Source organism: Crocuta crocuta, unplaced genomic scaffold (assembly GCF_008692635.1).
Source record: "Crocuta crocuta isolate KB4526 unplaced genomic scaffold, BGI_CrCroc_1.0 scaffold528, whole genome shotgun sequence".
Classification (NCBI taxonomy): Eukaryota; Metazoa; Chordata; class Mammalia; order Carnivora; family Hyaenidae; genus Crocuta; species Crocuta crocuta.
This window is the reverse complement of record NW_027530010.1, coordinates 1,680,736-1,694,539: the sequence shown is the minus strand read 5'-3', so window position 1 is coordinate 1,694,539 and position 13,804 is coordinate 1,680,736. Positions and strand designations below refer to the sequence as shown.

Here is a 13,804-nt window from a genome sequence, read left to right as displayed (position 1 = left end):
CCCTGCGCGCGCGCGCCCAGCCGCCGGCGCCCCCTCGCGGCGCGCCCTCGAGGCCCTGGTCGGCGTGCAGACGTGCAAGAACCAGAGAAATTCTTCACATGACCTTTGGGACGAATCATTTGCCTTTTCCTAAACAGCTGAACGACGCGGGCCGAAGTGGCGGGAAGGCCCTCTCCCTGGCCAGCGGCTGGGCCTCCACACAAACGTGNGCCCCTGACAGGCCCCTCGGCAGCCATCTTTCTCCAGGGCAAGCCGAAAGCAGGAAGGTCACACCCTACCGGCCTCAGATACCGCCGGACGCCTTGAAATCAGCAGGAGTCCAATTGGAACGGACGCTCTCACCGGAACAGCTTTTCCTCACGACCGGAAGGGGCTGTGCGTGAAGGCGTTGGGGGCGGAAGTGACGGGAAGCGGGTAGTGGGGTAGTTGGCGGGTGGTTGAGCAGAGCCGGTCGCCATGTCCGCGGGGAGCGCGACGCATCCCGGGGCCGGCGGGTAAAGCTTCCTGGGCGAGGGCATCGCAGCGGGCACGGGGCAGAGGAGAGGCGGAGGGGCCGCTGGGAGCTGCGTGGGGGGGGGGCTGAAGAGGGAAGCGTACGGATTGGAGGGCTGGGCTTTTGGGGAGAAAGGTGGTGAGCAGGCCTTGGGGCCCCCGAAAAAGGCCGGCAGGGAGCGGAGGGAGGGGAGAGCAGGGACTTTTCGGAAGGACCGGCCGAGAGGGCGGCCAGAACGGGGGCATGCGGGACACAGCGGAGTTTCCTGACAGGGACGATGGGGTAGAAAAGAAATAGGTTCTGGAGAAGGGTCGAAAGAAGTGAGGAATTATTGTCTGTTCAAAGAGGCGGTCACTTTCGTCTTGACGAGAGACTCGAGGGTGTAAAGGGGACGTGACAGACGGCAGATGGGGTGCTAAAGCGCAGGAAGGGAAGGGGAAGGTAACTAAAAGCTTTGGGGCCTAATATTTTCCTTTTCCTTCCTGTAGGCGCCGCAGCAAATGGGACCAACCAGCGCCAGCCCCGCTTCTTTTCCTCCCACCGGCGGCCCCTGGTGGGGAGGTGACCGGCAGTGGGGGAAGCCCTGGGGGCTCCGCGGCCGCTCCCTCCGGGGCCTTGGATGCGGCCGCCGCTGTGGCTGCCAAGATCAATGCCATGCTCATGGCCAAAGGGAAGCTGAAGCCAACGCAGAATGCCGCCGAGAAGGTATTTGAAGTCGGAGGGACTCTGCTAACTGCGATCTTAATGAGGGTGGTTTTGTAATTGTGTGGTCAGAGTCCTGTGTGCTGAGGAGAAAACAGGGACACGGTAATTTAAGGATCGCTTAGTTTTGGAGTGTATCGGATGATATTTTGTCATTTGTTTTTACGAGGCAGCTTTGGTTGGTTTGATTACGTTTACAGATCAAATAGCTCATTTTGTCTTTGTTCCTGGTCCAGCTTAACTTCCGTCTACATAATCATTTAAAGCATCGATGTAGTGTATTTTTCACCACATGTGCATTTCCCCTGAAGTCACAAGAGAAGTTCAGGTAAATCAGTGAGCTTTAAAATGTCTTTAGTCACCTTTGCTCAAAAAGACGTTCATAAAATGCCCTTTATGATTAGAATCCATAGATTCTAATTTCTAACGAATACTTACAGTGTAATTAAACGTGAAATAAAATGAACAATTTTTGTGTTGGTTGTTTTGCTGTTTTCATGTAAATTGAGGAAATTATGTGGTCAGTTTATAGAACTTCTGGAACAACTGAAATCTCACAAATAGACTGATCTTTAATCTGTCCTGTAATAGGAGACCAGAATTTTCCTGCAGGACAATGAGTAGAGTGTCTGTTTGTAGTGCTAGGATGCATCTTTGCACTTAAAAAAAAAAAAATCTTACAACAACTTGTGGAATGGATTACTGTCTCCTGTTTACAGAGAATGGAAATGAGGCGTGTGAAAGTCAAGTTGTGTAGTTGTGTAAGATCGGTGGTGGTTGGCACGGTTCTGACTTCCAGAGTCCGCTCACACAGCCGGGCGTTCAGCTGGTGCTGGAAAGCCTCTGGAGTTGGAGGATTAGTGTTGCAAGGCAGCTCGCTCCATTATAATTCTCATTTGAAAAAAAAGTTCTTCTGGGGGTGCCTGGGGTTAAGCGACCAACTTGGGCTCAGGTCATGATCTCGCTGTCTGTGGGGCTGAGTCCTCTGTTGGGCTCTGTGCTGACAGCTCTGAGCCTGGAGTCTGTTCCCCATTCTGTGACTTGCTCTTTCTCTACCCCTCCCCTGCTGGTGCTCCGTCTGTCTCTTTTTCTCAAAAATAAATAAGCGTTAAAAAAAAATTAAATAAAAGAAAAAAAACAAAAAACCAAAACTGCCTCTCATCCTACCTGTGAAGAGATGGGTACTGTGTTTGCAAGTGCAATTCAGGTGAGGATGGATGTGTTAATTAACCTGTTGTGATGATTTCACAATGTAACTGTGTATCAAAATATCCAGTTGTTCACCTTCAATATATACAATTTTTGCTTGTCAGTTATACTTCAGTAACGCTGGGGGAAGAAAAGAAAATGCAGTTTTTTGTTATCCTGTTTATGAGTATGATGTCAACGGGCCATAATCTGCCTGGATGTTTAAATATTCAAGTTCTGCAGAATTGGTGGGAACTTCTGGTGAATTGGAAGTTCATTATTCGTTGTATTTTTATGGTTTGCAAAGATTAAGTCCATTGTCTATTTGCAAGTTTTACAAGGAACTATGAAAAGGCGCTGATGACCAATGGAGTGCGCCTTGAGTAATAAAATCGTTGATACTGATGTTAATCATTTACTCATTTTTTTTTTCTCCAAAAAGCTTTTGCACTCAGCAGGAGGCAACAATGGTGCATAAATAGTAGATTTAGAATCAGAATGTATGGGGCTCCTGGGTGGCTCAGTCGGTTAAGCGTCTGACTTTGGCTCAGGTCATGATCTCATGGTTCGAGGGTTTGAGCCCTGTGCCTGGCTCTGTGCTGACCGCCAACTCAGAGCCTGGAGCCTGTTTCAGATTCAGTGTTTCCCTCTCTCTCTGACCCTCCCCTGCTCATGCTGTCTCTCTTTCAGAAATAAATAAAACATTAAACAACCTTGGGATAAAAACATGCTGCTAAAAAAAAAAAAAAGAATCAATGTATAGATGGGAAACCCATGGCCTTTGGTTCTCAGCTTAGACATGTGCAGCCTCAGTTTCCTCATCTGCTGGGGTTGGTGATGCATACCTGGCCGGTCCCCGATATTAGTCGCTGCCGCATGTAGCTATTTAAATTAAAGTTTGCATTAAAAATAAAATTAAAAATTGAGTTCCTTGTCAGGGCACTTGGACACGAGGCTGATGGCGCCCATAGTGGACTGCCAGGTAGCTCCCACAGCTGGATGGCACTGCCACACACCTTTGAAGGTGGCCCTGGGGTTCAGTGAGATGAAGTGTGCTTGGGCGTGCTGAGCGGCGGTTGAACAGATGAGATGTTGTTGAGTCTAGTTTGTGTCTGTGTTTTTTTTTCTTAATTTAATTAAAAATAATTTTTAACGTCCGTTTACTTTTTGAGAGACAGAGTGTGTCACACACAGTGCGAGCGGGGGAGGGACAGAGAGAGGGAGAGAGAATCTGAAGCAGACTCCAGACTCTGAGCTGTTAGCGCAGAGCCTGGCGTGACCATGAGATCATGACCTGAGCAGAAGTCGGATGCCTGAACCCACTGAGCCACCCAGGCGCCCCTGTGTCCATGTTTTAAAACTGGGTGACTCAGGGGCACCTGGGTGGCTCAGTCGGTTAAGCGTCCGGCTTTGGCTCAGGTCATGATCTCACTGTTCGTGGGTTCGAGCCCCGCGTCGGGCTCTGTGTGGACAGCCAGCTCAGAGCCTGCAGCCTGTTTCCGATTCTGTGTCTCCCTCTCTCTCTGACCCTCCCCTGCTCAGGCGCACGCTCGCGCGCGCGCTCTCTCTTTTTCTCTCTCTCTCTCTCTCTCAGAAATAAATAAAACATTAAAGAAACAAACAGACTGGGTGGCTCAGTGGGTTAAGCAACCGACTTTAGCTTAGGTCACGATCTTGTGGTTTGTGGGTTCAAGCCCCGTGTCGGGCTCTGTGTTGACAGCTCAGAGCCTGGAGCCTGCTCAGATTCTCTCTCTCTCCCTTTATGCTCTGACTTTTTTCTCTCAAAAATAAATACACGTTAAAAAATATTTAAAACGTATTGAATGCATAAGGAAGTAAAGTGTATTTTATTATCCTTGAGCAGATTTGTGGGCCCTTGGTCCAAGGTGACAAAGGTTGGGAAAGGCCATCTTGGGATGAAAATTTGTTCGGATGACTCAAATCCCGCTATCTGGAGTTGCATACAGTTTAAATTGAGAGAAGCCAGATCAGAGTTTAGGCGTTTGCTTGGCTTTTCATCCGTTCTCTTACCTCTTTTTAATAGAGGGTAATGGGAGGTCAAGTTACACCAACGGGTTTTCCTGGTCTCCTCAAGGACAGCGTTAGGTGAGCGTGAGGCACCGGGGCCGCAGTGGCCGGTGACACAGTGGGGCGCACGGGTTGCTGGACTGTGCCCGGCGTTTGCACGCACGACTGGGTGGCCGAGTGGAAAGTGCCATAACCCGGGCCTGTAGGTTTCCTTGTGGAGGTGGCACATACGGTTTCTGGGATTATGTGATCGCGGAAACACCCGCATGATGAGGTTGCAGAGAAATCTGGGGGCTGCTTTCCCGAAAGTTGACAATACTCGGTGTCCATTCAGTGAGGTTTTGTTGGCTTGTTATTTCATTCTTTTTTTTTTTTTTTTTAAGTATTTTTTAACGTTTATTCATTTTTGAGACAGAGCAAGAGAGAGCATGTATGGGGAAGGGGCAGAGAGGGAGACAGAATCCGAAGCAGGCTCCAGGCTCTGAGCTGTCAGCACAGAGCCCGATGCGGGGCTCGAACTCACAGATTGTGAGATCATGACCTGAGCTGAAGTCGGATGCTTAACCGACTGAGCCCCCCAGCCACCCCTGGCTTGTTATTTCATTCTTGAAGAATGACCCAGGAATGTTTCCAAGTGTGTCTGCAGGCAGGTTTGGTGAAGGGCAAGGTGGTGGAGGGACTTGGGAAAGGGCAGAACTGAACAGCAGAGAGATCCTGTTTCATCTTACCATCTTTTTGATCGAATTTCTTTTTTTTTGTAGCTTCAGGCTGCTGGCAAAGGCCTAACTAGCAATAAAAGCAAGGACGACCTGGTGGTAGCTGAAGTCGAGATCAATGACGTGCCTCTCACGTGCAGGAACCTGTTGACGCGAGGGCAGACTCAGGATGAGGTGGGGAGACCTTGGGCCTCTTTGGTGGGGGGGGCCGGGGAGGGACAACAACAGGACCTGGGAAGAGTCACATGTTTATCAGTGGGCTTGGGTCATAATCTCCAGAGTCGGGATTGGGTTGGAGTGAAGGCGAAGGAGCCGAAATGGGTGGGCCTCACGGGTCAGCTTGAGCAGGAAGTGATTTTGGGTCCGGTCGAGAGCTCCTCCCTGTCTGTTGGTCGGATGAACAAATGGGGAGAATCCATCTTTTTTTTTTTTTTTTTTTTAATGTTTCATTTATTTTTGAGAGAGAGAGAGAGAGACAGCGTGAGCAGGGGAGGGTCAGAGAGAGAAGGAGGCACAGAATCGGAAGACACTCCAGGCTCTGAGCCAGCTGTCAGCACAGAGCCCGACGTGGGGCTCGAACCCACGAACCGTGAGATCATGACCTGAGCCGAAGTCGGACGCTTAACCGACTGAGCCACCCAGGCGCCCCGGGGAGAATCCATCTTGCTGCTTGTCGTCGAAGCCGATCACCTGCCACATCGTCTTTTTAATAGAACGTTTCCTTTTCAGATCAGCCGACTTAGTGGGGCCGCGGTGTCAACTCGAGGGAGATTCATGACAAGCGAGGAGAAGGCCAAAGTGGGGCCAGGGTGTGTACGCACTTCCTCCGCTTTGGGGAAAGGTTGGATACAGGCTCACGTTAGTCTGTTTTTCAGTCCGAGGAAATGGGCGTAAATGTCTGGTTAGTAGCTTGCGAGATGTACACACGTGCTTCGTAGTAGAACTTGGGGACCATCTCAGACACGTGTAAGGGGGTCTCTTCGCCTCCCTGCCGCTCTCTGATTTTTCATTTCACAGGTAACGTTTTCTTAGCGGAATCCAGCTACAGGAAAGTGTAAAATAAGACAATTGCTGACGTTGAACATACGCACTTCTAAACTTTTGTATGGAAGTATTTCCCCAACAGAAGGGCGTGTGTTTTGTTGTGCTCTCTGTCTAAAAACCATCCTTTCGTCAGACTCTACGCTGTTTCCACATGGCTGGATTATTCATGTAAACATCTCCCCTTGAGTTTCACCCCTCTGGTTACTCGGTGTTGGGGCTGGCACTCAGCAGTGCGGCACTTTCCACACTGGCCTAAACTAAGCAGAATTAGGAGGCGCAACTTGCTCCCCTACCGGAAACCGTATATTGCACCTGTGTGCATGCTGGTTGCACCCTTTTGGACATTTTTGTCTTTTTTTTTTTCAATATTTTTATTTATTTCTAGGAGAGAGAAAGAGAGACAGCGTGAGCAGGGGAGGGTCAGAGAGAGAGGGAGTCACAGACTGAAACAGGCTCCAGGCTCTGAGCTGGCAGTCAGCACAGAGCCCGACGCGGGGCCCGAACCCACGAACCGCGAGATCATGACCTAAGCGAAAGTCAGTCGCTTAACCGACTAAGCCACCTAGGCGCCCCATGGACTTTTTTGTCTTTAAACAGAGCTATTTTTTGCTGACAGCTTATTATGAACCATATGGTTATTGAAGATCTAATCTGTGATTATAATCAAGATGTGAATCTAAGCCCCCTTACATTTAGAACCGAGAGTCCCTTTGGTGGTGGGCCTCACAGATGGGTCTATGTGCTGTCGCTGTGGCCCCGTTCGTGTGGACAGGCAAGAGCGTGTTTGCACATCACCTGCTAGACGGCCCGTGGGATAGGAGTTCCCGCCAACAGCAGGCTCTCTCCGCTGACTAGATCCCAGTGCTCAGGAGCCCCTAAGAGCAGATTTGATCTCTGTGTGGGCCGCTTAGCTTGAAGCAACCAGAAAAGTTTATTTACCCTCAGCTGCAAAAACCGTGTTCTTAGAAGTTAGCAGCAGCCATTTCTGTGAATATAATGCCTTCTACTCACTTGGAAAGAATGTGTGTTACAAATTTGGTGACCCATTTTGTTCCTTTGGTTATGACCAGTTTGGGATCGTCATTTTGTATTTCTCTTTGTAGGGATCGTCCACTATACCTTCACGTTCAGGGCCAGACACGGGAATTAGTGGACAGTAAGTAATGTTTTGGCTCACTTCTGCTTTCTGTGAAGGGGAAAGAATAGGGCTATATGTAATAAATTGGCAGAATGTTCCTGGCTGTGCTAACTCATGTGTATGAGCTGCTTATGAATGTGCTGGGGTTTAGAGAGGCTGAGGGCTACGTCCTTGGGGATCCTATAAAATGGATTAATACGTGGGTAGCCAAGCCTTGACCTTCGTCACTGGCTAGAGTATTCATCTCATTGGTATAGTGTCTCCCTCTGTTTTTCCACAGGAGCCGTAAACCGAATCAAAGAGATTATCACCAACGGGGTGGTTAAAGCCGCCACGGGGACGAGTCCCACTTTTAATGGGGCGACAGTCACCGTCTATCACCAGCCGGCGCCCATTGCGCAGCTGTCTCCTGCCGTTAGCCAGAAGCCGCCCTTCCAGTCGGGGGTAGGTTTCGTGGAGGGGCCCTTGACAGCTTTGTCATGTCTGTAAAACCGACACGGGCCAAATAATACGGGAAGGGCGAAGAAAGTAGAAAATCCTGAAACTCTGACCTGCAAGTTCCCTGCTGGTGCCGGCTTGCGGTGCGCGGGTTGGAAAGGGCGCTGATGGAGCGGGAGTGTCCAGTGTCCGCCGGGAAGCTGTGGTTCGGTTCTGGTAACCGGGACGGCAGCTGGAGGACCAAGAAGGCGGAGTCTGGTGAAGCAAGACTCTGCTGATACAGTCCTCCTAGAGAACGGGGTGGGCGAGAGCAGCCCTCGCTGGAGGACATGCCGCGGGGCTGACTGCGCGACCCGACACGCCGCTTGCGCACCCCAAGGACCGCGCTGAGGCCTCTTTCTGCCTTACGGCGGTCTGGGCCGTGGTCTGGGCCATGCGTGCTCCCCGAGCCGGGAGTCTTTGCTTTTCGCCTGTTTTGCTGAGCGGGAGGTGTTCATGTTCAGGGTAGGTGCTTGGCATAGGCGGGTCTCACTTACGTTACTGTAGGAGTGCCGGGGGCTCAGTCGGTTAAGCATTTAACTCTCGACCTCGGCTCAGGTCATGATCTCAGGATTTGTGCGATCAAATCCTCAGCATCGGATCCCGTGCTGATAGCGCAGAGCCTGCTTGGGATTCTCTCTCCCTTTCTCTCTGCCCCCTCCCCTGTTTATGCGCTCATGCGTGTGTGCACTCTCTCCTTCCCCCTCTCCCTTTCAAAGTCAATGTAAAAAAGAACTCAAGCAACTTTATAAAGCTTATTTTTATAGGCTCATGGTAGAAATTATTTGGAGTCCTTATTCTGACTCCAGAATAAGATTAGAGGCATCTGGAGGGTTAAAGTCTTGTACGTTATACTTTCCAAAATTAAAACTTAATTATATGTTACATTTAATCTGAGGTATTCTGTTCTTCCACAGATGCATTATGTTCAGGATAAGTTATTTGTGGGTCTAGAGCATGCCGTGCCCACTTTCAACGTCAAGGAGAAAGTGGAAGGTCCAGGCTGCTCCTATTTGCAGCACATTCAGATCGAAACGGGTGCCAAAGTCTTCCTGAGAGGCAAAGGTTCCGGTTGCATTGAGCCAGCATCTGGCCGAGAAGCTTTTGAACCTATGTATATTTACATCAGGTACGGACGGATGGGGCTGGGGACACTTGAATGCTTGTCAGCGGATCAGTACAGGCAGGAGTAATTCAGACGGCGTGAGGAAACAGGTCTAATAAACCGTAACCTGAGGAGCTTAGTACCAGCAATAATCACTTTGTAATTCGTTAACATGAACGGTTGAAGTAGGAGGTGGAATTGCCTTTTGAAGTGTTCAGGTTCTTGGGTTTTATACAATCGGACCCTAAAGTAGCTGTGATGAGCCTCAAATGACCTTCATTTAAACCCACCACAATATTTGTATAATTTACAGGCGTTTTTTTAGTGACTTTTAAAAGTTATATATCAAAAGGTACAATAATCAGATTAATAAAGCGTATGTCTCAGTGGTACCGATTTTATTTCAAAGGGCTTATGTTTGTGATTTTCAGTGACTCAGATTTGTGCTACATAAGTGTATTAACCTTATAAGCAGTATACAAAGTGAAGGAAGATTCTGTAGCCTTTACTTTTCTCCTTTTTGAAAGTTTTGGTTCTTCCTTCTCTGCAGTCATCCCAAGCCGGAAGGCCTGGCTGCTGCCAAGAAGCTCTGTGAGAATCTCTTGCAAACAGTGAGTCTGTTCGTTCGTCTGATACGACTGGGGCTGTGTCTGAGCCCCTTCCCCCCTGCACTGGTGTCCGAGGGCTGCCATATCAGGGTCCCACCAGCTAGGTGACGTAAGACAGCAGAGGTTTTTTCTCTGTTTGGGGGCCAGACACGCAGAATCCACACGTGAGCAGGGCTGGCTTCTGAGCAGCGCTATGCGGGAGAATGTTCCACGCCTCCCCCAGCCTGCAGCCCTTTGCATTTTTGCCTCGTGTCAGCAGAGCTCTGTTCTCTGTCCCAGTGACACGTGGCCTACTCCTGCCTCTCCTAGTCCATCTGTCTCTCGGAAGGACAGCAGTCCTTGGATTTGGGGCCCGCCGGAAACCAGTGCGACTGCATCTTAACAGCGTGTGGTCACAAAGACCTTGTTTCCAAATAAGGTCACATTCTGGAGTTTTGGGCAGACAACACTTTTGAAAGGACACTATTTAAACCACCACACCGCTCTGACCACTAACATTCTAAGGAAGTCACGCTACCCTAGCAGGTCCCAGCTGGCGTGCGTTTCTTCTTTAGGAGCTGCTCCCGTATGGAGTTTTGGAAATCTGTAGTATGTCAGTATAAGATCTCAGTGTTCTCAGTTGTTGTTGCTGTTTTAACTTTTTTAAAGCTTTTATTTATTACTGAGAGACAGAGCATGAACATGGGAGCGGTAGAGAGAGGAGGAGACAGAGAATTCGAAGGAGGCTCCAGGCTCTGAGCTGTCAGCACAGAGCCCGACGCAGGGCTTGAACTCACAAACTGAGAGATCATGACCTGAGCCGAAGTCGGACGCTTAACCGACTGAGCCACCCAGGCACCCCAAGTCCTCAGTTGTTTAAATAAATGATACCTTTAATCTTGGTCAGGTTGTTTACTATGGGCACCCCAGATTCTCTTTAATAAATAGTTAAGTTTAGCTAAAGTAAGGTTGGAAGGCGGAACTGTAATAGTTTAAGATCAATCGGCCGTGCTCTTGGGCTAATTGCTTATTTGATTATTCTTTTTATTTTGTAATCTAGTAACCAAAAGTTAAACCGGGACGGCTTTCTGTGTAGCACCTGATGGAAATCAGGTTTGGGGCTGACCCCTCAGCGTTGTGTTATTTGATATTTAAGGTTCCAAACTTCTGTGATATTGTTTTCTTTGCTTTTGTGAAGTAACCTGATTTGCCATCCTTTGCACGAGATAACTCCCCTGACCACGCCCTGGGCTTTGTCTCCGGCGCTGCTTGCAGTCACCGACTCAGTGGGCCGCCCCAGATGAAGAACCGGGTGGGGGGGGAGGTGCTGACCCTGTGTGGAGCCTTGAGCTCCTTGAGGACAAGTCCAGTGAATAAAAAAGTGAATGAATTCTCAGTAGTTACACTGGCGACTTAGGAACTTCCAAACTTCTCTGTTTGTGTGGCTCTGAATGATTTTGTACCTCAGTTGGGTCTCGTTTGGGGGATTTTAAGTACACTCAACGTGAGGCTCAGATTCACATCCTTGAGATCAAGAGTCACACACACCACCCATTGAGTCAGCTGGGTGCTCTGTTCCTTATTAAGATTTAGATTAAATGAGTCTAAAGTGGGTTGAGATATCAGTGGAAATATTTTAAATCCTAGCTGCTTTAGCCCTAGAATGGTAGAATCAGACCCTTATAAACAAACAGTCCGTGAGTTGGGACTGTCCCATATGAATTTGTCTTTCTTCTCTTGCAGGTTCATGCTGAATACTCTAGATTTGTGAATCAGATTAATACTGCTGTACCTTTACCAGGTGTGTATGTCTTAAAGCGCTCAACGAAAATAAATGTTGTTTTGCTAGCGATGTACATGTGTGAGATAAGATAGTTATTAAGCCTAGACTAGGTGTGCCAGGGCACTCAGAATGTCCCCTCGACTGAGGGTGATTTGAGAAGCCATTTGTACCTCAGTAGTGTTCTTCCCTAGAGAGTAAGTTAATATTCAGCTAAAATGTCTCGTTCTGCTGCAGCTGATTAAACACTTTTTTTCTTCCCCCTCAGGCTATACACAACCCTCTGCTATAAGTAGTGTCCCTCCTCAGCCACCATATTATCCATCCAATGGCTATCAGTCTGGTTACCCTGTTGTTCCCCCTCCTCAGCAGCCAGTTCAGCCTCCCTACGGAGTGCCAAGCATAGTGCCACCGGCGGTGTCACTGGCACCTGGAGTCTTGCCAGCATTACCCACCGGAGTCCCCCCTGTGCCAACACAATACCCGATAACACAAGTGCAGCCTCCAGCCAGCACTGGGCAGGTAGGACGCCAGCACGGGGGACACAGGCCGCCGGGCAGGGGAGGGGCGCGGACGCGGTGGCCTCGCTCGGAGAGAAATCGGGTGGGATTCTCGTGGAACGCTCGTCCCGTGCTCCTGGCGCCGAGCTACCCGAATGCTGTGGGACCGGCGCCTTCATCCTCCAGCGGGTGGCTGCTTGGGTGTCCCACGTCTTACGGGGAAACAGGCGTGCGGGAGAGGGGCCGGCGAGCTTCCTCTGGGACGCTGGCCGCCAGCTCGGTTGGCGGGGGCGCGCGCGGCCCGGGATGATGCCAAGTGAGCGAGCGTGGCCGTGCGCCCGGACCGCTCAGGTTGCAAGGGTACCAGGGCAGCGGTCGTAGTTTGCCTGCTCCTGCGTCTGTGAGCAGGGAGCCGGCCCTCCCCGCGCTGCGAACGGGGTCACTAAGCTTTGAAGGAATCTTCCATAGGCGGGGTTTCCAGGCCAAGGGCTGCGTGAGCTCTGCCAGCTTCAGGGTCACAAATGCTCTCACGGAATTCCCGAGCTGTCAGAAACTAGAGTTTTTGGAAAGGGTAGGCAGCTAGCTCATCTGGACGGATGGTGTCCAGCCCTCCCCACCTCAGAGGGCAGGGGGAGGCTGGGGGGGAGCGCACGGTGATTGATGGCGGGCCCGTGTCCATGGGCCTCTCGGAGTGGAGCCGTGCCAGAGGAAGCGCAGCCCCGAACCATTGCCCAGCCTCCTGACCCGTGGGCTGTGGGCACTGAGGGGGGCTGGACAATCGGAAACGGCGGAAGGCCTCACGGAGCCCTGGTGGTGACCCCGAGGCCTACGCCCGTGCCTCGTGTGTGGCAGAGCCATGGTTCCCCAGCTCTGAGCCGCGCCGGTGCGTGGCACCGCGGTCCCCGCGGGCTTGGGCTTGGGAGGTAGGCCCCAGGGCTCCTCCTTCGTTCCAGGGTGTGCTCCAGGTCTTTTTGGGATATAATTCAGCCTTTCCAGGCTTTGGTTTCCTGATAGAAAATGGGCATGGGGCGCCTGGGTGGCTCAGTCAGGGGAGGGTCTCTTGGTCTTGGCCCAGGTCTCAGGAGGGTCATGAGTTCAGACCTGAGTTGGGCGCCGCCCTGGGTGTGAAGCTTGCCTAAAAACGAAAAAAAGAAAATGGGCATAATGATAATATCTCCGAGGTTGCCAAGGTTAATTGAGGTGACCCAAGCATCATCAAGTACTGACTGTTTGATAAGAGTTGTCCTTTGAAAAGTGCTTACTCTCTCTGTTACGAGCTGGGTCAGTCCTTAGTCTTTTATGGAAGAATCTCTTAAAACACTAGACTCCCTGTTGCTATGACAACTTACCCATGGAAATGGCAGATGGACTTGCCTTTGCCATGTGCATTGGCACCCTTTATGATCCAGAAAGAGCTAATCACATTGATCAGAGGAGCTTAGCTTTGAGAATGTTTTCCTTCTTTTTTTTTTTTTTTAAAAATGTTTCACTTATTTCTAGGAGAGAGAGAGACAGCGTGAGCAGGGGAGCGTCAGAGAGAGAGGGAGTCACAGACTAGAACAGGCTCCAGGCTCTGAGCTGGCAGTCAGCACAGAGCCCGACGCGGGGCTCGAACCCACAAACCGCGAGATCATGACCTAAGCGAAAGTCGGACGCTTAACCAACTAAGCCACCCAGGCGCCCCGAGAATGTTTTGCTTCTAAGTGGTTAGCGTCTGTATTATTGTTGATGCTGTGTGCTCCTGATCGCCCGTGGGCACAGCACATCTGTCCTGAGAGTTGAAAGGACCTTAGAGCAGGTCAGTTGTGCAGTTTCCTCCCGTGAACGTGGGTGGGCTGTACTGTCTGCCAGTTGATACAGGAAGGAAACTAATGACCAGACATACGGGATTTCTAGGGTACGCGCTACCATTCAGGTGTATCGTAGCCATTGTTTCCTGATTAAGCGGCTGGGAATTCTCACACCTTTTTCCCCTTGGTTTGTTTTGGTCTCAGAGTCCAATCAGCGGGCCTTTTATTCCTGCTGCTCCGGTCAAAACGGCCTTGC

General features: G+C 50.4%; 2 protein-coding genes and 2 non-coding genes across 4 annotated transcripts in view; all 4 read left to right on the top strand.

Annotated features, from left to right (window-relative positions):
• Positions 1–13,804, top strand: part of RIT1 (Ras like without CAAX 1) — a 245,244-nt gene that overhangs the window by 218,084 nt on the left and 13,356 nt on the right. The gene's annotated exons all lie outside the window — the stretch shown is intronic.
• The window catches only part of KHDC4 (KH domain containing 4, pre-mRNA splicing factor), a 17,816-nt gene continuing 4,426 nt past the window's right edge, over positions 415–13,804 (top strand). Inside the window, exons 1-11 of the mRNA XM_077764161.1 lie at positions 415–494; positions 982–1,198; positions 5,173–5,301; positions 5,857–5,936; positions 7,275–7,327; positions 7,590–7,753; positions 8,704–8,915; positions 9,442–9,502; positions 11,222–11,279; positions 11,527–11,780; positions 13,753–13,803. Of these exons, the coding sequence (XP_077620287.1) occupies positions 457–494; positions 982–1,198; positions 5,173–5,301; positions 5,857–5,936; positions 7,275–7,327; positions 7,590–7,753; positions 8,704–8,915; positions 9,442–9,502; positions 11,222–11,279; positions 11,527–11,780; positions 13,753–13,803 (1,317 nt within the window). The 5' untranslated portion in view covers positions 415–456. The remainder of the gene's footprint in view (positions 495–981; positions 1,199–5,172; positions 5,302–5,856; positions 5,937–7,274; positions 7,328–7,589; positions 7,754–8,703; positions 8,916–9,441; positions 9,503–11,221; positions 11,280–11,526; positions 11,781–13,752; position 13,804) is intronic.
• Positions 7,979–8,109, top strand: LOC144231676 (small Cajal body-specific RNA 4). Its single transcript, XR_013335139.1, has one exon.
• On the top strand, positions 12,407–12,538 carry LOC144231680 (small nucleolar RNA SNORA42/SNORA80 family). The gene has a single exon (XR_013335142.1). It is a non-coding gene; the product is annotated as a small nucleolar RNA SNORA42/SNORA80 family (small nucleolar RNA).